We start from the raw sequence: 26,576 nt of genomic DNA, 5'->3' as shown, positions 1-26,576 counted from the left end.
CTAAGGGGTTAATAAATGAAATATTTGCAAGTTATAGTTATTCTCTTCCTACAAAACATCTCAGGGCCATCATGGATTAGCCCCAAGTTTCCTTTACAAATACAGTGTGAAACACTATCCCGACCAATGTGAAATGTATTTATGTATTGAAAAGAAAATGGACAAATACGGTTATATCAATGCTCCAATTTCTGTATTTCTTACATAAAAAAACTGTTTTCATAAATGTGGAACACAAGTACAACAGACAAAAACTTAAAACAACAAAACTGAGCACTAAATGCTATAAACATTTTTTGTTTAAGATTTACACAACTATAAGAGGAAAAGCATCTTTCCATCAGATTTTTAAACAATAATATATAATGAAAAGTCAAACCTAACAAAAGCAAAGACTATGCATAAATTAATATAGTTATTGCAGATTACATTGCAAAACCTTCAATAGCTTTTGGCTTCACAATCCAAGGTCCAAAGCCTTGTTGCTCAAAATAGGATTTCAGCAAACACTTTGCTTCTTGGTAAGGTCCAGAAAGGTTCTGTAGGTTAAAAAAAAGAATTGTATATAAATTATAATACAAAAAAAAAAAAAATAAAGTCTAGGTTGCATGCAACATTGCAGAAGCTAATGTGTATAATAATTTACAAAACGCTGCAAATAGCTCTCGTAAGTGGAAAAATCCATAAGACGATCTTTGTGAATGTTGAGAAGTGGCATTTTTAAATAGACAGGAAAAAAAAAAGATGCAACTTAATGTAATGCAGTAGCATCTTCAGAAGTGAGAGTTATACTATGTGTAAAGAGAGCAGGGATCCTTTAAAAGCTTTCACGAAGAATATTCGTAACGGATGAAAGTGACTAAGAACCAATGTTTCTGAAACATGCAAGAGTCCACAACTTATTTCTACCTTTGCAAAAACTCCTAATAATCCTAATGAAGATAACCATTTTTTTACTTAACAAAACTGAATACTCACCCAGTATTAACCCCTTACCACCGCAAACATTTTTTCTATTTCCTTTTTAGACTCCCCATCTTCCAAATTCCATATTTTTTTTAAAAAAATGTATGTTAATACATTCATATGAAAGTATTAAAGGGGTTGTCAGGCTAATTTTTTTTTTTTTTTTTTTTTAATAATTAGGCTGGGAACAAAAAAATAAAATAAAAATATACGCCACCCATGCCCCAACACGTTCTGGTCCTGCAGCTCTGTTGTCTTTTGCTAGAAACGTCTGTCATATATTACTGCTGAGGCTAATAAGCGGCCTCAGGAAGGCACTCAGGACACCACTACCTGTCCTTTGGCCGTCACTACCTGTCTGGATCCCTTTCTTTGGCCACTGATTAGCCTCAGCAGTTATGACCACTAAGGCGAATCAGTGGCCACAGCGGATGAGACCTGAGATGTCACAGATTGCGAAGAATTCCACTACAAGATGACAGCCAAGCAGAGGGACCAGACCACGCTGACATGACACCAGGGCAACGGGCACAGGAAAGCATGTTTTTTATGGATCTTCACCACCCCTGGCCTAATTTAAAAAAAATATTTCACCCTTAAACTACTTTTTTTGCAGGACTAAATATACTTTGTAATGGTATCATCCAATATTGCATACAATACTCGAAAGCAAAAAAAATAAATTCAGAATGTGGTGGAACTGCAGAAAACTGCGTTTGAGCAACTCTTCTCTGGGCTTTGTTTTTATGGCGTTGTGGCACTTATGGCACTGTGCAGACAAAATGCCATGTCACCTATATTCCATGAGTTGGTACAATTCCAGGTACACCAAACTTACAGTCCTATGAAAAAGTTTGGGCACCCCTATTAATCTTAATCATTTTTAGTTCTAAATATTTTGGTATTTGCAACAGCCATTTCAGTTTGATATATCTAATAACTGATGGACACAGTAATATTTCAGGATTGAAATGAGGTTTATTGTACTAACAGAAAATGTGCAATATGCATTAAACCAAAATTTGACCGGTGCAAAAGTATGGGCACCTCAACAGAAAAGTGACATTAATATTTAGTAGATCCTCCTTTTGCAAAGATAACAGCCTCTAGTCGCTTCCTGTAGCTTTTAATCAGTTCCTGGATCCTGGATAAAGGTATTTTGGACAAACGATTCAAGTTCAGTTAAGTTAGATGGTCGCCGAGCATGGACAGCCCGCTTCAAATCATCCCACAGATGTTCAATGATATTCAGGTCTGGGGACTGGGATGGCCATTCCAGAACATTGTAATTGTTCCTCTGCATGAATGCCTGAGGATTTGGAGCGGTGTTTTGGATCATTGTCTTGCTGAAATATCCATCCCCGGCGTAACTTCAACTTCGTCACTGATTCTTGAACATTATTCTCAAGAATCTGCTGATACTGAGTGGAATCCATGCGACCCTCAACTTTAACAAGATTCCCGATGCCGGCATTGGCCACACAGCCCCAAAGCATGATGGAACCTCCACCAAATTTTACAGTGGGTAGCATGTGTTTTTCTTGGAATGCTGTTTCTTTTTGGACTCCATGCATAACGCCTTTTTTTATAACCAAACAACTCAATTTTTGTTTCCAAAATGAAGCTGCCTTGTCCAAATGTGCTTTTTCATACCTCAGGCAACTCTATTTGTGGCGTACGTGCAGAAACGGCTTCTTTCTCATCACTCTCCCATACAGCTTCTATTTGTGCAAAGTGCGCTGTATAGTTGACCGATGCACAGTGACACCATCTGCAGCAAGATGATGCTGCAGCTCTTTGGAGGTGGTCTGTGGATTGTCCTTGACTGTTCTCACCATTCTTCTTCTCTGCCTTTCTGATATCTTTCTTGGCCTGCCACTTCTGGGCTTAACAAGAACTGTCCCTGTGGTCTTCCATTTCCTTACTATGTTCCTCACAGTGGAAACTGACAGGTTAAATCTCTGAGACAACGTTTTGTATCCTTCCCCTGAACAACTATGTTGAACAATCTTTGTTTTCAGATCATTTGAGAGCGGGCTGTCCATGTTCGGCGACCATCAAACTTAACTGAACTTGAATTGTTTTGTAGAAAGAAATGGTCCAAAATACCTTCATCCAGGATCCAGGAACTGATTAAAAGCTACAGGAAGCGACTAGAGGCTGTTATCTTTGCAAAAGGAGGATCTACTAAATATTAATGTCACTTTTCTGTTGAGGTGCCCATATTTTTGCACCGGTCAAATTTTGGTTTAATGCATATTGCGCATTTTCTGTTAGTACAATAAACCTCATTTCAATCCTGAAATATTACTGTGTCCATCAGTTATTAGATATATCAAACTGAAATGGCTGTTGCAAACACCAAAATATTTAGAACTAAAAATGATTAAGATTAATAGGGGTGCCCAAACTTTTTCATAGGACTGTATATAGTTTCTTTTACATTTAACCCCTTACACAAAAATTGCAAAACTTTGCAAAAAAAACAAACAAACATTTTTTGGAGTCACCATTTTTTGACACCTGTAACTTTTTTTTTTTTTATAATTCCTTGTATAGCAATGCATAGGGCGTCTTTTTTTGCTGGGTCAGATTTACTTTTTAGCAATACAATTTTGGGGAATGTCTATTGCTTTCATTGATATCAAGTGAAATGACAAAAAAAGGCGTTTTTGGATGCATAATTTGTTAATGTTTATTTAACTTGATTAGAGATCCAGGGAAAAGGTGTGTGTGTGATGAGAGACCCTAGTTGTGTATTTTTTATCTGGTGTATTATTACTTGTTCATATTACTCATACACAGTATGGCGTTAATGACTGTTATCAAAACCTTTCGTTGTCCAATTCCTAGTCCCTTTTGCATGGGGGCTCGTTAACACAGCAGGAGATCTCTTGAACTATGTGGATTGTAACACTGTTTAGCAGCCAAACTGGCGTCGGCCACACAACAAAGGAAATAATGTTTTAAGATAATATTTCCGTAGGAGGACATCCTACAGTCACACTGACAAATTCCTCAGGTGTGCAATTTCAAGGCGTGCAACTCCACAAGACTATATCCTCATTAATGTGAAAGGAGGAAACCACTTTAGGCAGAAAAGACGGTGGCGGACGAAGGACAACTTTGTCCCTGTGGAGGACCAGAAAGGATGACTTCTATTGCCGTTAGTCCTTTACTGGCTGTGATATCCCGTGTCCCTTTCCTTAGACCACGGATTGGCCTCAGTGGTCATGTGTGGCGGGGACTTCCGCCGTAAGAAAACTGCCGAGCAGCTGCTGGACAATTCTTTAAACTCCTTAATTATAATAACTGTCCAACTTCTTTTTGCAAACATAAGAAGATAGTACTCCCACCTTTTAGAGATTGTATGGAATACATGTCACTATGTAATTAATGCAAAACAAAGTTCTACTCTGTTCAAAAATAAATTATATTCAATTTATATGTAAATAATAAAAACTATAGCCCACAGTAAAATTGCATGCTTGGCCAAAATTGTAATTCTCATATTTACATACCTTTGCTTCATAATAACACAGACCATGGAAGACATCACCCATTTTTGCTTCCTGTACTAGCAATTTAAATCGGCTTAACATTGCAGCTTTGCAAAGACGACTTGCCATTGAGCGGCCACTTATAAATGGTGAACTAAAAATAACCACATAACAATTCAAACAGGTTTTCTGCAACTTCAAAGCATTTATCTTTGTTTTTAAGATACATATGAAGCATCAGTTATTAAATAAGTACCTTTCAATAATTTTTCCTTGCATAGCATCAACAACTTCAAAAGAACAGTCTCCTTGCGACCAATTCACACTGAGTCTGTAATTTCCACCAACAGCCTGAGCTTGGTGGACAGCAGTCACAATGTTAATGTATGGCCGGTTTACAAGGAAAAACATAGGCAATCTTGAAGTCAAAGCATCATCAATTCGACGCTTTATAGCAATTTCCAATCCTCTTGTGTCTGTGCAATTAGCGTCACCTTAAAGAAAAAAAGAAAATTAGCGCATTCTATGTGGATTACGCAAGAATAGAAGATCACATGCTGGGTTTCTTGCTGTAGTTTTCATTAAAAAGAAAACAAAACTGTACAGCGCTGATAGTCTGCTCACTAATAGCATATGCAGGGTTATCCTTAGTATAAATGAGCTGCAGCATCCCCAGTCACTGACTTAAGCCTAGATTCACATAACAATCACCAGTGAAACTCAGTCCATGCATTGCCTGGATATCCTGGCCTGTAACATGTTCAGGGAGAGGGAATCCTAGCATTATAGTTACGTATGATACCAGGAGTCTTGACTCCTAGAGACATACTGTCCTGTAGTGAATATACGGTAGTACGGGACAGTATGTGACTGGAAGGCAGGGACTCCTAGAAGCATAGATAACTGTATTGCTAGGAGTCTCACTCCCTGCACATTGTTCAGGCTGGAAAATCAGTTGTGTAGACTAGAGTAACAACTTTAAGCTTATGCACAAGATGGGGAGAAAGCTGTCAATCAGTCAGGGGAGCCGTTACTCATGAATACTAGGACTTAGCGATTAATCAGGAAAATAATGGAAACCGAACATGTCACATCGGTTATTCCAATATTTGTAGAGTAAGTAAGGCCCAGGGGAGGTGAGCAATTAAAAAAAAAAAAAAGTTACTCACCTCTTCTGGGCTCAGATATGACTCTCTTGCTGTCTTTGCACTGTTCTGACTGACAGTAGAGACTGTTTGAGGTCTATGATTGTGAGGCCTAAATCACAGACCTCAGCAGTCACTGATGTCAGAAGACCTGAACACAGCAAGGAGTGGCTCTGGAGCCCATGAGATGTCAGTAACACCGTTTTTTTTTATTTTTCAGCATAAAAACCCTTGGCTTCAGCATATTATACTCTATAATAGCAGTCGGCCGTGTTCAGTCTCAACGAAACCGCCAGGAGAACCTTGTGAGGCTTGACAACCACATACTCATACTGAATAAGTAGCATGGCTTAAAAGTCAACATGACCTAAATCATTGTCATTAATCGTAATCTAAGTAAAATGCTCAATCAATAGAGATTTTGATTTAGGTCATAATTGTCCAGCCCTATTGAGTACTACATTGTACATCCCCATAAATGAGTAGACTCAAAGTACTCCAGAAGTTCAACAGTGTTTTTACTACAGCAAGAAACAAGGCAAGTGACCCAGCAAAAGAATCAGAGCCTGGCTCAGTACTGTATTTTATACTGCATTCATGTCACGCAGCATGAAAGAGAAAGGTATCCTATGTAAAGTTACTTTTAGCATGTGCAGACATGTATTCTATATGTATACTAGATCAGGAGCAAATTGTTACAATATCAACAGACAAAATATACATTTCTAAAGGTTGTACATACAGATGAATTACTGAATTACAGATTAGTGACAGTTTAGCTAGTGTCCATTGTTAAAATCTTGCAACGGACAATAGCTACGGACACTACTGACGGTCAGCATCAGTAGTGTGAACGCCCACATAGAGGGATTCTATCAGAGACCTTGAAAAGTGCACTGTGTGTACCATGGAGATAGAGTCAAAGGTTTCCACCATTTTATTCAGAGTAGCTGTCAGATTCGCTAGACTATATACGTACTTCAAGGGAAGGCTATTTGTAAAAGCAGGGGGGGGGGCTTAATATGTTTCCAATGCAGTGTGGGTCTTAGCTGTTGTGCACAAGTATAACAATACAGTTTAGAGGATCTCTTGCCCAGTGGATTAGGGGGTACGTTGAGAAAATACATAAAGGGATCCAGCAACACCCATTGTATGAAGAGACTGTCCTTGACCTCTGTGCAGAATTTGGATTTTTTTTTTCCAGCTTCCCATTGTATGGGTTTACAGAAAAGCATTCGGGTGCATAGGAGCAAGCCATAGCTTTTCAAAATCCACCCATTGTGTATACGCCTGTGGGGCAGGCCAAAATGGGATAAATCTCAGGTAGATGGCCCAATAATAGTGGAAAATATGCAGGACTACCATCTCCATTACTTGCCAACATCATGATCTGGAGATCTGATAGCATCTAGCATTCCAGAAATAATATAATCCTTTTGGGAGGGGCCAATGAGAAAGATGTGTGAGGGGTGTCACTTATCCAGTAATATCCTAAAGTGACTAAATATTGTGCATATAGTGTTTTATAGAAGGGGAAGAACTGGATCCCCAGAGAGCAGAGTGAGTGATCCCGCCATTGGAAATCAAAACTGCTTGGTAACAACTGCATGGCCTTCTGAAACATATTCAGAGAAGTTATTCTTATGGCTATTTATAGTCATGGAGGTTCTGCATAAGATTAGGCAAAGCAATGTGGGAATTGGTAAAGATTAGAGATGAGCGAACAGTAAAATGTTCGATATTCGTTTTGAGTAGCCGCTCAATATTCGACTACTCGAATATCGAATCCTATTATAGTCTATGGGGGGGAAAATGCTTGTTTCAGGGGTAGGCAACATTCGATCAAATTACACTTACCAAGTACACGAGTGAGGGTCGGGCTGGATCCTCCGAGAAGTCTTCTCCGTGCAGCGTCCCCACAGCATCTTCCGGCTCTGAATTCACTCTGCCAGGCATTGGGCCTGGGCAGAGCTGACTGCGCATGCCCGCACTACAAGAAAATGGCCGCTTATAGTCAAAGCGGCCATTTTCTTGTAGCGCGGGCATGCGCAGTCGGCTCTGCCCAGGCCCGATGCCTGGCAGAGTGAATTCAGAGCCGGAAGACGCCGTGGGGAAGCTGCACGGAGAAGACTTCTAAAGGTAGGAGAAGAACCAGCGTTGATTGGCCGACTGTATAGCATTCGGCCAATCAATGCTGGTTCTACATCGAACTTTTACATTCGAATAGCGAGTGGTACTTGATAGAGTACAAGTATTTTGAATACCGTAGTATTCGATCGAATACCTACTCGATCGAATACTACTCGCTCATCTCTAGTAAAGATGAGGAGGCTATCATTCGCAAAGAGATAAACCTTGAAATTCCTGCCCCAAACATTGATGTCCGAGATGTTAAGGTCCAGGTGTATCAGAGCAGCTAAAGGCTCTAAGTAAAACGCTAAAATAAGAAAGGAGAGGGGGCAACCCAGACAAGTGATGCTTATAATGGGGAAAGGGGTACAGGAACAGTTCCACAGACACTGTGGTGAACAGATAGAAGTGCTGAATTGCAGTGAGAGTGTGGACTCTGATCGTGGGCATTTATTAACTGTTCAGTGGGGATCTAACACCTAGATCGCGAGTTTGAAGCGATACCAATGCTCCATCAGCACTGCAGCTACTTGACTGCCCGCTGTTAAATGAATGGGGCACAGCTGTGATACCAAACACAGCTGCTATACATAATGTGACACTGTTCTTGATTTTCTGTTTAGAGACCACAGCATTGATCCAAACGTACCATCTTCTTGGTACAGCTGATTGATGGAGGGCCTAGTGTCAGAACCCTGATGATCTTCAATTCGAGATCTACCACTTTAAAGGGATTTGTAGAAGATTACAAAAATAGGTTTTCTTCCAGATATAGCACCACACATATACAATGGATGTGTGCTTTCAGATTATGAACTTACCAACAATAATACTGGTGATGTACACTGGCTGTATGAAGATGCTTAAGAGTGCTCCTTGAACTCCCAGAACCTCCCATTTCGTCAGCTTGTCGGTGGGAGACATACTGCTTATGTGAGTAGTCAAATCACTCGGAAAATATGCAACAGGATAATTCTTGTCCTCCACAGAAATATGAAGACTTAATCGGTCATTTGTTTCAAGTGCAGACAGAGATAGGGGAGTAAGACATCTAGAACGAACAGAAGAAAAGTATTCTTATAAGCTCTACTTACAAAGTACGTAATGCCACATTTTCAGAGATTGTGTAACCTGCACGAAAACACTGATTACATAACACTGTCACCACCTTGGCAGAACAGCTTTGTGTAACTCAATGCAACATCGCACAATTGAAAACATATTTAAAAGGGTTATCCAGGAATTTTTTATGGCCTATTATTATATGATTGATAGGGGACCGACAACTCGACGGTCCTTTAAAATATTGCAGCTGCTATAGCTACCAGGTCTCCGCTGAATTATATAGCAGAGACCTGGAGCTAATGTCTTTAAGCAGAATACGCTCTGGTAACAAGCATCACTTTCAGGATGACCCCCCCATGTAGCAAATTTCCCATAAACTGCAATACAGTTGCATTGAATGCATTGCAGTATATAGGACATGCAATCAAAGGATTCCAGGTTCAAGTCCCCTAGGGGAGATAATAAAGTAGTCACCCCTTTTTTCCTAGATTTGAGTTTGTTTTGTTTTATTTTTGAAAAATGCCCAGTCTACAAACATATAAAAATATTTTCTCCATATTGCAAACGCTGTAGCAGGGGAGAATTTATCAGTAATACATTCGCCTCACTCGTCTCCTATATGATGGCTGCCCCAGCGGACGACTATTCCTCCCCACCTCACAGTGATCATATTTACATCAGATCCATTGTTAACTTTCCACCATGTTCTTTGACATTATTTTCTGTACACACAGTCCTTATGTGTTCATGTATTTCCTAGATTTGATTGTTCCAGTTCCTTCAAGATTGTCACTATTCGACTTGGAAGATTTCATCATTACAGTTCTCTTTTATTTAATGTATGTAAATACATTTACAATAAAGACAATGTTTAAAAAATTAATACTTACAACTGTGAGTTGACTTGGGCGGCTCCTTTTGGGAGCTGATTCATATACAAGTATAGATGCAAATTCTGCTTAAGAGCAAGAAGATCAGACGCTGCCTCTCGGCAGAAAATAGACCTTTTCATCATGACACTATTTCCACTGTAGTAGAGGAGAAGCTGTCTATAAAAATACCTATAAAACAATAACTTCAGTTAAATCTTGATGTAAAGTACAAATTTGTGGTCGTCCCTGCCATCATCATGCTGTTGTCTAAATGTAACCCAATGTACAGGAACAAATACACTATTTTTTAAAAGCAAGACAGAGAATTCAATAAGCATCAGAAACCACAAAAAAAAATTGATCAATGGATGTAAAAATTAATCAATTGATCTGATCACAGGACTGCATTGACGCCACTGTTTTTCCCGCAACATAGCAACAATATGGTCACCCTCTGTGCAGAGGAACCGTAGAGCCAGTCCATTCACATGAATAGGCCCCATTGCTATTTGCTAAGCAGTAGAGATGAGCGAGTATTATTCAAAACTCTCGTTTCGAATAGCACGCACCAATAGGAATAAATGGATGCAGCAGGGGGTTAAGCGGCCGGCCGCCAGCAAGGTCTGCGTGCCGGCCGCTTCCATTCATTCCTATGGATGCGTGCTATGTCTCTACTAAACAGCCAAGAGACCTTGAGCCCTGCCGTGCAAAAAGAAGTTAGAAGAGGATGAAGGGATAACCAGTACTGCGTGCCCTCCACTTTCCCATGATCCATCAAGTGATGGCATATCGGAGCAACATACTATGTTGGAGGGGAGGGGGGGGTAATTCGTCAATATCTTAGCTCACTTTTCTTTGTGCGAAGTAGTCACATACCTCGAGTTTACAACTATTTAATGCTACCTGTTACTAAAAGTCGCATGTGGCACTAGACTTACCATTTGGAGGCTCAGGTGGTGGGGTTATCATCTGTACCACATTGATTGCCACATTGGCATTAAAAAAAAAAATCTATGCTAGTTACGAACACGCATAGATTTCAGCCAAGGCCTAGGGACTCAAGAGAAATTCACTTTGTCATGAATTAAGCACATCCTCCACCAACAAAGGGGGACTCAAGACTCCAGTCTTTAAGAATTCCTCTCAATGTGATTTCGAAAGACATTCAGATAGCGAAACTCGAACAAACTACAAGTCTCATTGGGGACAGGTCCACTGAGAAAGCATTTTGTATATGTCACCAAAAACAATAGGACTAATTTACTTAAAAAATAAGGCAAATGTATGCCATAGACTGTGCCAAAAACTGTCCCAGATACTGTGCACCACATTTCCTATTTGCTTCAAACTCTCTGCACCTTCCCTTAAGGTATGACATTATGCACCAAAATGATATACATACAGAGATATAAATACCTTAGTAATGAACGCCTGGCTGAAACTATACCATGCGAATCATGAACAATTCTCCCATCATTCTGTGGGTTCTGTCCAAAATTTAATTCTCCTGTGCCCAATGCAACTACTTCCCACTGTTGTCCATCTAGAAAGTGAAAAATGCAAGAAAAAGTTTATTCTTCTTTACAACTTAAAAACATTTACCGATCTTGATGATCTACCCTTGGAATAGGTCATCAAGGTCAATGCAGGGGTCCAACAATCAGGATGTATCTGATCTCAGCATTCACTTTATGCAGAATAGAATCAAGGAACAGATATAGCTCTGTTCTCTGTGTAGTTTTGTACTGAGTTACTTCAGCTCTGCTCCTATACTTGCAAATGGTCAATGGTTCAACAATCAGGATGTGTCTGATCTCAACATTCACGTTATGCAGAATAGAATCCAGGAACTGATATAGCTCTGTTCTCGGTGTAGTGTTTCTACTGAATTACTTCAGCTCAGCTCCTATACTGCAAATGCTCGATGAGTTGCATCTCTGTTCTCCATATAGTGACTGCTGATCGGCGTGAGTCCTGGGTATTGACTCTTCCCCAAGAATAGGTCATTAATATATTTTGCCCAGAAAATCCCTTTATCCTCTTCCCACCGGTAACTTTTTTTCGATTTTTGTTTTTGACTTCCCATCTTCCAAAAACCATAACCTTTTTATTTTTTCGTTCACAGAGCCATATTAGTGGTTTAATGTCCATGACCATGTTTAGCCATGTTAATCACCATGGATTTTTGTATTCCCCGTAAAATCCTTTTCTCTTTGTATTAATTAGGGAACACAGCACTGGAATTGGACACTACGAGCCCAGGACTAGGAATTGTAAAAGAAGTTGGCTCTGCCCCTGGGCTATACAGTTTCCACAGACACTGTGCTAGCCAGTTTGTACAGGAGCAATAGAAGTGAGACCTAAATAAAGAGGGGGAAAAAAAAAAAAAAAAAAAAGAGTGCAGAAAACGCAATCAACCTGAACCTGAACATTAACCAAAACAGCCCTGGGAAGAAACAACAAGAAAAGGGTGGTATCCAGGTCAACAATGAATACAAAGAGAAAAGGATTTTACTGCGAGTACAAAACCCCCTTTTTTTTTTTTTGCTTCTTTTCACTAGGGGACACAGCACCATGGGATTTAGTGAAGCAGTCCCAGAAGGAGGAATATACAGCCATGCGACAACTTGGAGCACATTCAAAAGCATAACCTTACAACCCAGGCTGGGTACGACAGGGGTCACAGAGTGGATCTGGAAGTACTCAGTAAAAATGTGACGAGAAGCCCAAGTGGAAGCCTGGCAGCAGAAACTTGATGCCAAACAGCCCAGAAAACTACTGCAGCTCTGGTATAAAGAGTAGTCACACAGGGAGGCGGCAGTCTACTCTTAAGCCTGTAAGCCTCCTGATAGCAGACTGAAAACCACTAAAAGAAGGAAGCCTGAGAAACAGCCAGGACTCAGCAAGGGCACTGAGGGAGAACAAATAAGGCATGAAAACAATAAACGCACTATCCTGCTAATAATGAATATTGGAAGTCCCGTCATAAGAGGCAACACATGTGGCTGCAGGCTGACCTGCACATTTCACTGAGCTGTTAGGGTATGTTCACACAGAGGAAAAGGTCGCCGCGACTGAATGCCAATGCAGCATTGGCCTGAATGAATGAGCCTACACTGGAGCGTGTCTCGTGCCATGAACGCCGCGGCTGAGTCAGCTGTGGCTGGAAGGGTCATTTTGTTTCCTTTTTCTAGCTAGCAGAAAAAATAAGCAAGTGGCTCCCAATGAAGTCAATCCGCTGCCAAAAAACTCCATGTAAATGTTCCTAGTATCACTACTAGGGGTAACAGACTGTAGTATGCGATGGCTCTCCTTATCACCACACCTGCAACTGGGGCAGTGAGTCAGTGCACAGCAAAGACAGGATTAAAGCCCATTCCACATGGCCTCCATACATGACGCTATCGTCAGGTCCTACACTTGGATTTGTAATTAAAGAGGACCTTTCACCACTTTTGGGCACATGCAGTGTTATATACTGCTGGAAAGCTGACAGTGCGCTGAATTCAGCGCACTGTCGGCTTTCCCGATCTGTGCCCGGTGTAAAGAGCTTACGGTGCCGGTACCGTAGTGCTCTATGGTCAGAAGGGCGTTTCTGACCATTAGCCAGAGACGTCCTTCTGCCTCGCGGCACCTATCACGCTGTGCTGTGGAGCGGGGAGGAACGCCCCCTCCCTCTGCTCACAGCGCTCGTCCATAGACGAGCATTATCAGGAGAGGGAGGGGGCGTTCCTCCCGGCTCCACAGCACAGCGTGATTGGCGCCGCGAGGCAGAAGGACGTTCCTGGCTAACTGTCAGAAACGCCCTTCTGACCATAGAGCACTACGGTACCGGCACCGTAAGCTCTGTACACCGGGCACAGATCGGGAAAGCCGACAGTGTGCTGAATTCAGCGCACTGTCAGCTTTCCAGCAGTATATAACACTGCATGTGCCCAAAAGTGGTGAAAAGTCCTCTTTAAAGACAATACAGTTCCAATACAATCTGTAGCAGTCCATGTTTATCACAAACACTACCACGGCAAACAAAGGCATTGGTAGCTGGCTCTCATTGACAGGATATGTAATGGCACTAAGACATCAAATTTCCTTCTGTTAAAGACCTGTAAATGATTGAAGCAAAGAAGGGGATGTCTAATAGAGGTGCCACCACACGTGTCTGGATGGTGGACAAGGAAACTGGCACCTGCTCGTGCCGGTCAATGGATCAAACAATGCTCTGTACTGGTGATGTCGGAACAGTTTCAAAGTTTTTTGCTAAGCTTGCATGCCATAACATAACAAGTGTGCCCAACACAAAGTAGTCCAACGACCATCCTGCTTCTCTTAGTCCACTGATGTGCCTCCTCTTAAAGTCTTTCAAGTGGGCAAAATGTCTTCAAATGCATAATAGAGGCATGTCTAGAAGTCAATGATCTCTCATCAAGAGGTACAATTACAAGTAACCCCTAAGAGCATTTCTACTGTACAAGGCAGTGGTGGAAGAACTTTTACGCTCTCTTGGGAAGACCTAGTATCTGTTCAGACCACACCTGTAAACATTTACATTGCTGTCTGATACAATTGCATGCTGAGCTATGCAACAACCCGACTGAGTTATTTTTATGCCAACGAGTGAATATTTCTTGTTTACTCTTAGCATTCAAGTTTATGTCTGGTCTCCTTTAAGTCATGTAATTCTTTATTTTAATGTATTATTAACCCCTTATCAGCATGAGCCAAACATAAACCAGAGCCATAGTCAGAGGGTGCTTACATTACATATGACAGTGATAAACAAGCTCTTTATGTAAGCCAATTCTGTAGATTTAGAAAAATAGTACTTTGAAGTGATAAGCAGTTGGTGAACTCAGTGGGCGCTGAAAGCAGGTCCTAAGTACACCACTTGCAGATTGTTTCACTGAGTCCCAAGTACCACTCAGTAGCAAATTGTTTCAAAGTTATTTCTCTGCAAATCTAAAAAGGTGACACACGTAACAAAGATATGTGGTTTATCACTAAATGGGCTCTGTAATGTAGCAGTTGCAGACTCCCGATAAATCTGCATTGTGAAAATCTGTTTCTGATGTAGTTGCCTTTTTACAGGTTAAAAACTAAAAAATTGTTCACCTGTACAAACAAAAATATTATCAAAAGCCATGTCAAAATGGCTTGCAAGTTTTTCCAATCTGGGTTTGATGCACTTTTTTACTGAATCTCAACCAAACTGTGTGAATACACCCAAACGCAGATTGATACGGATATGAGTATATATATCTATATTATATAGATATATACATATATATTACACAAACACATAATACATATATTTTGATAAAATCAATGTATTCATGACCTCACTCATTTGAAAATTGGAGTCAAATGCTCCATCTAATAACCTGTGACTATTCTATATAGACTTGTTATTGGCTTTCTATTGTGCGTGCATGAGCCTATGGAAAATGGAATGGAAGTCTCAGATGGCACCCATAGCAGTAGAACAGGTGGACCCCTCACACTGATCTGGTGTTGAAGATTAGTATTAACAAAAAGAACATGGACCAAATCTATGGTCATGTGCATGGTAACTGTCTCTCCAAGACCATCAGGCAAATCAGAGGGGAGTAGCAACTCTATTAAAGCACTACTTCTACCCTCTACTATCCAATAGTATGGTTAGTTAGAGCTTTACACCAATGACTGCACTGGACCTCTGTGGTCTTTGTTTTGCACCCACTCTACAATGATAACCATAAATGTTCTCCACCAGGAGCTCCAATATACATTTTGACACATGCTTCCTTTGGAACGGTGAGGTGCTTTAGGTAGTTGTGACATCTTCTATTGTCCATGGTGAAGTCTGTAGAGGTGTGATCTAATGTAATTCTGCCTGCCTTGTCTGTGAATGTAGTGACTGCTGAATAAATAAAAAATAAACTACAGAATTGGCAAGAGTCAGTTTGTCATGAGGCTCAGGAACCAAAATGAAAATTGCAAGACAAAGTACTTTTCTAAAATATGGAGAATGACATATCCATTTGCATTCCGCGATTTCTGTATTAAGATATTCTTACTTGTTTCCATTACAAATGCAGCTAGAGAGTTTCCACAGCTTTCATATTCAGGACACTGAGATACAAGTTCAGTGAACTTCTCCTTTATCACTTGGGTTATCTTTTCATGAATAAACGAACGCTTATCTAAGATAAGGAAAAAAAGGGATACAGAGCATATTGATAGATATATGGATGTATATATGGATGGCTTATACAATATACTGCAGGCTTTCGTTGAAAAAAAAAAAAAGGTTTAAAGCAGGTGAGTGATTAAATATATATATGGGGTCCCCAAATGGACCCCTTGAACGGAAGCCAGAACGCAGATGTGAGTCTAGCCCTACTGCCACTAGCTGTAACCCTTCTAGCTTATTTGCAGTTCACTCTCAGTTACTAGTGAGGTACAGTGAATAGATACCTTTCCCATTTCAAGGATCCTTTAACCCCTTAGTGACGTACCAGTAAGTCATTGCTCACATGGTGACGTATGGAGAAGATTAAGGAGCAGAGTCCTCTCCATACAAGGCAGATGCCAGCTGTATAAGGGTGCATTCACACGTTGTAATGCGGCACTGATTCTGGCATGATAACTCGCGTAAGAAACAGAGCTGCAAAACAGAATCCCATTGATTTCAATGGGTTCCGTTTAACATGCGTGACACATTGAAATCAATGGGTTAAAAAGCCTCCCATTGACATTAGCATTGCAGTGTATACTATGAGCGATCAGACCCCCTAGGGCTCAATATAACCGGCGTCATGTCCCACATAAAAGGATGATGCTCCATACACATAAATACACAAAAGTTGCAGGTGTCACAATTTGGCGACAATTTTTTTTTTCTATTTTGCCAAGTTTTTAGGTATTTGATAGATATTAAAATATTACAAATGATATATAAATTTTCTGTCGTACTGACCCACAGAATACAGGTAACATATCATTTTTACCACATAGTGAACTCTGTATAAATTAAACCCATAAGAAATTGGTACAAATGTGTTTTTTTTCCCCCAATTCCACCTCATTCTGAGTTTTTTCCAGCTTCCCAGTACATTACAGGGTATTGAATAGCGCCATTACAAAGTACATTTTGTCCCGTGAACAATAAGCCACCATGTGATTCTGTTAACCAGAAAAAAAAAAAAAAAAAAAATTGGCTCTTGGAAGGAGGGGAGAAAAAAAAAAAAAAAACACATGCAAAAACTAAAATTGACTGTCTTTAAAGAGGACCTTTCCTGTCCTCGGGCACATGTGGTTTTATATATCACTAGAAAGCCGACAGTGCGCTGAAGAAAACAAGTGAAGTGTAAACTTTCACATCCTGACATCCTTGTTAGGCTAAACCTGTCTGCTGTTTCACAGTGCGCTAAATACAGACAAAAAGCTACAGGTCAAATAACTATACACAAGTATCTCCCTGTTTGGCATTTCTCAAAGGCAAGGCCATTTATAATAGGTAAATGTGACAATGGGAATGCAGATATTAAAACAATTATACTTACCAACTTGCCGTCTTGGAGCACTTGAAGCCGCTACAGGCACATCTGGTTCCACAGGTAACAAAGGAGGGCATCCAGCAATACTCATCCTTTGTCTTTCTGAAAGCTGAACTGCAATTATAAATATATTTCTAGATTTACATTTATTTAAGAAATTAAGTATTTTGCATTGATACACTATAAGCACATTTCTGTAATACAAAAGAAAATCATTTGAAGAATTAAGACGGGTTCTGGAGTTATCTGAGGACACAATTAAAATTTAATGCATAGATCCTGTGTAGACACACAATTCACTAAAATATGTTGAATACTACTACAGCCCTTTCACATGACATGAAAAGTTGGGTGCTTTCTTCTTGTAGTATGATGACATGACCAGGTGACTGCTTTCAGACGAGGGAAGATACAGTCCTCAGTCATCAATCAAAGTCTGGCCTCCACCACAGAAGACACCTCATTCTGCTGTCTGTGGTTCTCAACCACTGCTCCCAACCGAGCATCCCCAGAGCAGCGATCACTTAGAAATGACTTCCTATAGTTGTGTAATGGCCCCCACATGTAACATCATGGTCCTCACACCCAGTGATGTTTAAATGACATGCTGCACTGCCATCAGTTAGAAGTGCAATGAGTGTTTCAATCAGTACTAATGGAGGTGCTCATTACACAGAGGAAGTGGGCTCTATCTGTACCGGGGCCTGATGTAATGTCAGCACTTGGCGCCCTGAGCAGAGAGGACATGGGAAGTGGAGTGGTGAATGATGAAGGCTGCGCACCACTTTCTTCTGGGTAGCAGTAATGCCAATGAGAACCATCATTACTGGTTGAAGCAATCATTGCCCTTCTAAAGTAAACAAGGAGCCTGTGGCCGTGTGGGTGATCATGGGTATGTAATATAGACCAATGGTTTTTGGTCACAGTGTGTACCCCCGGGGACGCTGGGGCCTAGCTCTTTGGGGTATATTAGCCGCAGGTTGAGAACCACTGATATAGACCACTCTTTAACAGTGTTAGCAAGGGTACGAGAACTTTTTTATTTTTTGGTTAGGTCCTCGGATATTTTATACTAATGTATTAATATTACATGGAGTTGTCTGAGGTAAATCAATATTTTAACAAGATATCCCCCAGGTCCCCCCTCCAACTTTGCAAGTTACCTCCATTTACAAATCTTACTAGTTTTCCTCTTCAACCCAAAGGTCATGTGACTGCCCCAGGTTCACTTTTGGGATTTCCGCTGACATTGCAGGGCCTCTATGTAATCAATATCTGGCCCAGCAAGGTCAATGCAAAGGGGACCATCCACCCATCCAATAATATTTCCCATGTCTTGTAGGAAGATCTGGACCCAGGACATCACCACTGAAGCTGTCTCTTTTCTTTGCATGTGCTGGCTGCCCCCATGCATGTGCTATAATGCCGGAACACCAGCATGCACAGTTGAGTGGGAGGCCGGTCACAACAATACTTGCCTGCGCTTGCTTCCAGTCTATGTCATCAGTTACAAATGCAATGCCAGGAACCTCTTGTTCAATATGTGTATCGGCATAGTGAAATGCCAGAATGCGAAGTACAAGAGTAGTGAGTGACCTGCACATGCACAGTAGCCATCATTCTCCCCAAGCACCGTCTGTACGCATTGAGCAAGCCTACAATATTATAGGAGCTTTGCATTGTTTGCCGATGCTCAGTAGATGGCAGTTTCCTCCAGTTGACTGCTGAAGGTGTATTGAGTGTGATAGCAAGGGAAACAGGGAGGGTATCGTGAGAAAGGAAGGGTGAGTGAGAAAGGAAGGGTGAGTGAGAAAGGAAGGGTGAGTGAGAAAGGAAGGGTGAGTGAGAAAGGAAGGGTGAGTAAGTCAGCTTTAAGTGCAGCCCAAGGAATCACAGGAGTTATAGAAATGGCACAACAGGAAGTACATTTTGTTTGCAAACAGGGTTGAGCATGTTATTGGCATACCTAGTTGCAAATTTGAATTTCTGTGCTGATTTTTGCTTGTAATCTCGGTTTTCTGCAGAGTTGTATGAAGTTGGTTGTATAAATTAAATATTAAGTTGTATTTTTATATATAGTATCAATAACCCATTTAGACAAAATGTAATTTACAGACTGTCTACTTTCAAGAAATATATAGAGTTTTAGGGTGCACTTGCTTTTCAAGCTATGTAATCCCTATAATTTATAAACTGATACATGTTTAAATACTTCCAACTAAAATATTTTTGTTGAATGTAGGTGCAGACCAGACCTGGGCAGTGTACGGTCCGCAGGCCACATCCGGCCCTCTGACTGCTTCCATCCGGCCTGCATAGCTAGTTGAAGTTTTTTCAAGGACCTGTGATAATGTCATCACAGCCTATCACCAGGATAGGCTATGACTCTTTAGTGGGCGGAGCCACACGGGACTGTGTGCTTTCTGCAAGCTGCCAGCAATTGGGGGCTGCTGGATGATAAAGAGAGAAGAGACAGCATGTGTGAGCAAGAGGGAGGAACTAGGGGCATATGTAGGGGGGCAGTTAAACTGAATGCACATGGAAAGGGGACATTAAACTAGGGGGCAGATGGAGGGTGACATTAAACTGGGGCAGCTGGAGGAGGATATTAAACCATGGGGGGGGGGTAGCTGGAGGGGCACATGTCTGCCTCTAGTTGCCCCCAGTTTAATGTCCCCCTCCAGCTGCTCCAGGTTAATGTCCCCTCTAGTTTCTGCTACTTTATACTGGGGCACCAGGAGAGGGACTTAATACTGTGGGACATTTGGAGGGAAACATTATTATGTGGGGGTGTATAATGTACGGGTGACTGTAGGAGGATTTTACTTTGTGGGGCACATGGAAAAATGATTGAGAATGGGCGGAGTCAGCAGAGAAGTGGTGGAGCCAAATTTGCCGCTGTGCACATGGCCCTCTAGGACCGTTACAATTTCTCATGTGGTCCCATGGGAAAATTAATTTCCCACCCCTGGTGTAGGCCTGTGACATTAAATCTACATGTTAAATTCTTATTTATAGTAGATGTGATGCATAAATAACTTTGGTTTACATTTTTGGCAAATAATATAAATATGTATATATATATATATATATATATATATATATATATATATATATATATTTATTTTTTTTAAATACACTTTAATTCAAAATAGCATGATGGTGTTTGTTCATGTACAGTTCTAAGTGCCATTTTGACAATAAAGCAGGTGTTTACATTAAGAAAATATATAGATATGAGGTGTCGGTATGTGTTTTTTGTTGTTGTTTTTTTAAATTGCTGTAATTTAGGTATTATTAGTACATGTGTGAAAACTGTACTGGCTACAGTGCTGAAACACCTAAAAACCCCTGGAAGAAAGGTGGGAGGGGGATGTTGGTGCGGTGGATGAGGAAACCTGGCAAGATGTGTTAGCCCTAACCCCAACACTGTCCCCTAGTGAAGCACAGAGACTGTCTCATATTTATCTCTTGCATAGGGTCTATAGGACTCCACAGAGACTGTTCCGTATGCATATCCGTTCTGATGCCAAATGCCCCCGCTGTAGTATGGAACCCGCACATCTCCTGCATATGATGTGGGAGTGTCAGGAGTTAGCCAATTACTGGAGTCAGGTACTGTCCTTGCTTGGTTGGGTGTATTCTATTGCACTTCTGCAATCACCATTAGTTTGCCTCCTAGGTCTTTTGGGGGAGGGTGTGGACACGGAAAGCCCGGAATTTATAGGGTTGTCCAGGGTTTTATACCAGGCAAGAAAATTGATTGCTTATCATTGGTTGGACCCGAGTCCTCCTTCTCTAGTGGAATTGATATCTAGAGTTAATAATACTATTAGGCTGGAGAGGGGAGTATATATACAGAGAAAGGCCCAAACTAAATTTGAAAAAAATTTGGGGAGCATGGTTGGACACACCTGGCCTTCCCTCCCCGTCTCTGATTAGGAACAGATCTCTCACTTCAACTTTCTCTGTTTCCTTGATCCCCTGAATGCTATTCTTTACATGGAAATCAAAGGAGGTTCGGGAGATTTAGCGGGGGGTCCTAATGGACTTCCCCCTCCCTCTTTATGTGTCGGATTGTGTCTCCATATTTACTTTGAATTGTTATTGTGTTGCTGTTGTTTTGTTGATTGTTTGATTTTATGTTAAGAAAAATTTGTTAATAAAAATTATCTGATTGAAAAAAAAAACCCCTGGAAGCAAAAGTTTTCATTATGTTCAGGTATACCCTGGGAAAACACACAAAAATAAAGCTCTGCCATTTATGTAACTCTATAACAAGTGCTTACATTACCAATAGACTCTTGTGCAATATAGGTCTTGGAATAATGCAGGAGATGTATTGCAAAATGTCATTGTGTTGTCTGTATGGCCAATTATAAACTCTAACTATGTTTTGATCATCTCATGGAGTATACATAAAGCGTACAGCTGAAATATAATCAGTGATCAGCTTAACCAACTGCATTTCCAATTATAAGAGCTGTGTTTTGGAATGAACTGCGACTCTCTGTGTTCACCACATAACCCTCATAGGTTTTATTCCACTGAGAGTAAATGATCAAAATTGACAATGAATGACAGCAAAGATCTTGTAAACCATGAGCAATCGATAAGAAGCTATACTAATAGAGCACACAAGGATGATCTTTGTCTCTGCCTAGTAAAGAATAGACTATGGATACATTTGATGTATATACTGGAAGCATTTGCAGAATGTATGCCAAAAGTAAGCTGCAACCATTCTGAAGGGTACACAAAAAGTAATTACATGTGAGCACAAAATAAAAATATAGATAGTAAAATAGAAAATGCAATAAATAGTAATATGAGTACTAATATAACATTTTGGTACAGAATTACCATATGATTCAGACTCTTCATACTGAAGAAGTTCATCCAAAGCCAATTTCGCAGCATTTGATTTTGCTTCTTTTTTGTTCTGTCCCATTCCAGTTTTGTACTGAATTCCATCAACAATAGCACAGAATGCAAAGTAGGCGCCATAAACATTTCCTTAACACAAAAATAAAGAAAACATTACATGGCACCTAGGCAAACATTAACCTATATGACTTGCTTTACTGCAGTGAGTCACATGTGTTATAAAGCCACTGAATATTCAGTGAAAATCATACAGGAATAAAATGTGCACCAATGTGGAATATACTTTGTAATGTAATATATTTAGTTTTAAGATGCAATTTTTGAAGCCAAAACCAAAAGTGAAGTAATGGTGCATATCTACACCACTGTCTCAGGCTGCATTTATGCAATGCTTCTTTTTACTGGACAACTGCATGCAGGTTTTAAAAGGGATGTTACATCACTGAGGTTTTTTGTTTATTTAAACACTGTAGAGACAAGTATATAGTGATTCTTATTTTAACCCTCTCCAAGGTGTAAAAAAGAAAAACATCAAACAAAAACCCCCATCCCTTTGAAACACTCTTAATTTCAGTAATGCCAAGCACGTTACTATACATTTCACCTGAATACTAACGGTCATGGAATTGAAAAGCATTGGCATAGAGGTGAAATGTATAGTAAAAAAGTGCAAGAGAAGTGGCCTTTTCATATGTACTTTCACCCCGTTTATGATCCACACCTGGTTTCACTTCAAGAAACAGTATATGAAAATCTGAATGTGTAAATACACCCTGGAGAGGCTTTCTGCTGTGACTGCTGAGCTCCACTTAGTGCCTGGAATAAACACACAGGTGAAGCACGAAGTGTCAGAGAACGTGCAGCTCTGCACCGTGCACAATTCCTAAGTTTAACTACTAATCAGAAATTCTGGACTCAATTCTTTAACGGAGCACATATTATTATATAGTAGCATAGCCAAAATTATTTCCGTTCATTATTCGCTGGCTAAGGATAGTTCAACTTGTTAAAAGATTATTTATCCTCACCTGTAGTTACTGTCTCTTTCAGCTGAAGTTCCATACGCTGCATCTGAACAAACTGATGTAAAGCAGATACTGGATTTAATTCACCACTTCTATACTTCTTAATAAACTCATTCGGTACTTTTTTTGGTGCCAATGATGATGTTGGAGGCGGTAGAATTGCCTTGGCCAAAAATGGTGTAGGAAAGTTACCTAAATATGCAGATCATATCAATGTGAGAAGTCAGCCAACCTCTCAAGTATAGAAATCAAACACATTGTTTGCCATGTATCTGATGTACATGAACACATTTGAGCTAACAAACATTTGTTCTTTCACAATGTACAAGAGCAGCAATACACAACAATGAAGCAACAAACATTTAACCTGCAAAAAAAAAAGGTGGGACACTTCAGAATCCAGGCTTTATTCAAGCATCACCCATGGCCAACAGCGAGGGGCCATTCAGGACGCACTGCGCCTCTACAGTCTGATGATGTGGAGGAGTCTGGGTGCATCATAAAAGGGCACCTTCACAGCTCCATCACCTTGGCAACCACACAAATGCAAACCGTGCATGCGCCATGGCAATTGGAAGACGCTATATCTAAAAACATATAGATAAACAGAATAAAACTGCATCATAAATCAAAATGAAGATACATCTCATATTAGATCATTTTGTATTATGATCAATTACATATGCGCATATTTAAACCATATCTATTCATAAGAAGACACATGTCATTTAGACCTAAATGGCCCAGGGCTTCAGTTTTAAGCCGGGTTCATACAGGGTTTTTTGGTCCGGACATTGACGCAGAATGCGCGTCAAAATCTGGCTTGAAAAATCACCTCCCATTCAATTCAATGGGTTACTTTTTCCACTTATGGAAAAAAGAAGCGACCTGCCCTTTCTTGAGGCAGATTCCAAGGCAGAATCCACCGCAGAATCCACGGTGTGACAACTACCTCCCGACTAGGCCTATTCATTTGGGTCTAATCTGGAGTGGAATGCCTTGACTGGATGCCGCTGCACTGTATGAACTGCACCGGCATCCAGCTGCGGCTAGCCGTTTTTTGGACCAGATTCTGAGGCGGCCTCTGCGTCACAATTAGACCCAAAAAACCCCTGTGTGAACCGGGCTTTAAGAATACACTTTTCCTCCCGATGTAACAAGATATGATTCCGATCACCCCCTCCAGGGTTAGCAGTAACCACTTTGACACCAGTAAACCTTAACACGCCTGCATCGCCTTTGTGTTTCTCCTAAACATGTATGAGACACAGACAGCCCAGCCCTGTGGTTATACACCTAATGTGTTCTGTAAAATGGATTTGGAAGTGTGTCGCCTTTCTTTACAATTTTTTGCTTCATATTTGGAGCATTCCCCCATTTATGGTTTATGAGACTGCAGAGATTCAGGTAAGTAGCACCACTTTATATTGTGAAAGTGTCAACCTTAAATAGAGGTGCGACCATATTTTTTCTGTCTTATTGCAAACATTTAACTCCTCCTATACAGTATCTGTGTGTTCTTAATCAAGAATGTCTTATATTACTAGACTTGTATTTATATTATTCTTAGAGACCAGACTCTTAGTTATACAGTTACAGAAGCAGCTTGTCAGATCTGTAATGCCCAGCCACAATACAAAGTATACAGAGACATTACAGGATTCATTCCTTTGTTTATTGAGTTTGAGATCTACATGACATCAGAAGTAGGGTTGAGCCGATCTTGACTTTTCAGGATCGATTTTAAAATCCGATTTCTGATCATTTTTCATTCGAACCCGATCTCGATCCCAATTCCGATCCCAATGCAAGTCAATGGGATTTTTTTTATTAATCGGAGATCGGATTTTAAAAGCAATCCTATTCACTATACAGCATGGAATCTAACAATGGTTAGAATCCACGCTGTGTAGTGAATCACTAAGTAGCCAGAGGATTTTTTTTTAAATCCTCTGGCTACTTAGTCCCCCCTGGTGTCCACTTACCTGCAGAGATGGCTGCTCCGGTGTTCTTCTTCGCCTAGCTGCCGCCTGCCTCCCAGGTTAGGAGAGTATGGGTGGGTTAGGAGAGTGTGGGCGGGGAGAAGTCACGTCTCCCCAAGCCTCGCCTTCCTAGCTCTTTAAACACTAACCTGGGAGGCGGCGGCAGCGAGGCGAGAAGAGCAGCGTGTAGCGGCAGTGAGGCGAAGAAGAATATCGGGCACCGGAGCAGCCATCTCTGGAGGTAAGTAGCTACTAGAGATGTTAGTTTAGTCTCCCATTAGAATGAATGGAGGCAGCCGGCGCGCAGGGGGTCAAGGCTGTGTGCCAGCTGCTTCCATTCATTCCTATGGAACTGCAGCGGAGTCTTCACCCTGAGTATACACTCTGCTCATAATGAGCGTAGCGTATACTCAGTGTGAAGGCTAAGCAAAGCATTGAGGGAAGTAGTACCGATCTCGATCCCACCTAAAAAGATCACTCACGATCGCTCAACCCTAATCAGAAGTAGTCTGCTGTAGTTTGCCCTTATGAAGAATTAGAATAGAAAGTGATTCACAATTAAAGTCCAGGAGTGGAAAGATATATTTTATCTTATACAAGCATTCAACATTGATTTTATGCACGAACGGAAAAATGCAGATACAAACACAAAAAATGGAATGAAACGCAACCTGTCACCGGAGTAACTTTAGCAGCTCCATCACACGTTTCCCAATATGGTGAAGGCGCTGATGCTCCAGACTGTCTCGTAGAAAGTGGTGCTTGATCTGGCAAATTTTTCTTTAGCATTTCAGCAAAACTGGTACTCTTACACGTTTCATTCCAAAAATGAATACTCGCCATTTTGTCTGTAACAAGACATATAATTTACCACTGTTTACTATATTTCCTTATAAACAGATTAATATTAGTAAATTCATTCTATAAAATAGAATAATTAAGTACCGTAAATACTCAAATATAAGCTGAATTTTTCAGCACAGTTTTTGTGCTCAAAAAGCCCCCCTCGGCTTATACTTGAGTCAAGCAAAAAAAAACAAAAAAACTTTGAGGGGGTTGAGACTATGACCAGCCGCAATAGTAATGTATAGAATCTCCCATAAAGTAGTGGAAAAAAAAGCTTTAAAAGAAATGTAATAAAAATAAAATAAATAAAAGTTCTAAATCCCTCCTTTCCCTAGAATACATATGAAAGTAGAAAATTACTGTGAAACTCATACACATTAGGTATCCCTGTGTCTGAAAGTGCCCGGTCTACTGAATATAGGGGATCTGCAGATACCCTATATTCAGCCAGGCTGAATTCCAAGTGGAGGAAAGAAAAAACAGTCCTCAAGATCAGGGAAGGGGCAGACAGACAACCAAAACACCCCCTCCCCTTCCCCAGCATCTACTGCACCCAAAAACTCCAACCATTTTAATTTTTGAAATTTTCCAGTGGCTGCTGCATTTCCTCCCTCGGCTTATAC

General features: G+C 40.6%; 1 protein-coding gene across 1 annotated transcript; it reads right to left on the bottom strand.

The window, feature by feature from the left end:
- Nucleotides 1–425: 425 nt before the first annotated feature.
- Nucleotides 426–25,950, bottom strand: ADAD1 (adenosine deaminase domain containing 1). Its single transcript, XM_075287167.1, has 12 exons — nucleotides 25,779–25,950; nucleotides 23,129–23,317; nucleotides 22,069–22,229; nucleotides 21,309–21,328; nucleotides 17,220–17,299; nucleotides 15,732–15,857; nucleotides 11,095–11,221; nucleotides 9,697–9,867; nucleotides 8,563–8,792; nucleotides 4,723–4,960; nucleotides 4,488–4,620; nucleotides 426–539 (listed from the first exon to the last, which is right to left on the bottom strand). The coding sequence occupies exons 1-12, from the start codon at nucleotides 25,948–25,950 to the stop codon at nucleotides 426–428; spliced, it is 1,761 nt and encodes a 586-aa protein (XP_075143268.1).
- Between the last annotated feature and the right edge of the window lie 626 nt (nucleotides 25,951–26,576).

Source organism: Leptodactylus fuscus, chromosome 1 (assembly GCF_031893055.1).
Source record: "Leptodactylus fuscus isolate aLepFus1 chromosome 1, aLepFus1.hap2, whole genome shotgun sequence".
Classification (NCBI taxonomy): Eukaryota; Metazoa; Chordata; class Amphibia; order Anura; family Leptodactylidae; genus Leptodactylus; species Leptodactylus fuscus.
The sequence above is the reverse complement of the archived record's forward strand: the minus strand, read 5'-3'. Positions and strand labels throughout refer to the sequence as shown.

Bases quoted from the DNA above. Each gene is read 5' to 3' on its own strand.
- ADAD1 (XM_075287167.1), bottom strand. From the start codon at position 25,950: ATGGCGAGTATTCATTTTTGGAATGAAACGTGTAAGAGTACCAGTTTT. The intron at 9,868-11,094 runs GTATTTATATCT...ATTGTTTTATAG, and splicing joins GCCAGGCGTTCATTACTAAG to GTATTTTTATAGACAGCTTC. The intron at 8,793-9,696 runs GTAAGTATTAAT...TGTTCGTTCTAG, and splicing joins GCCCAAGTCAACTCACAGTT to ATGTCTTACTCCCCTATCTC.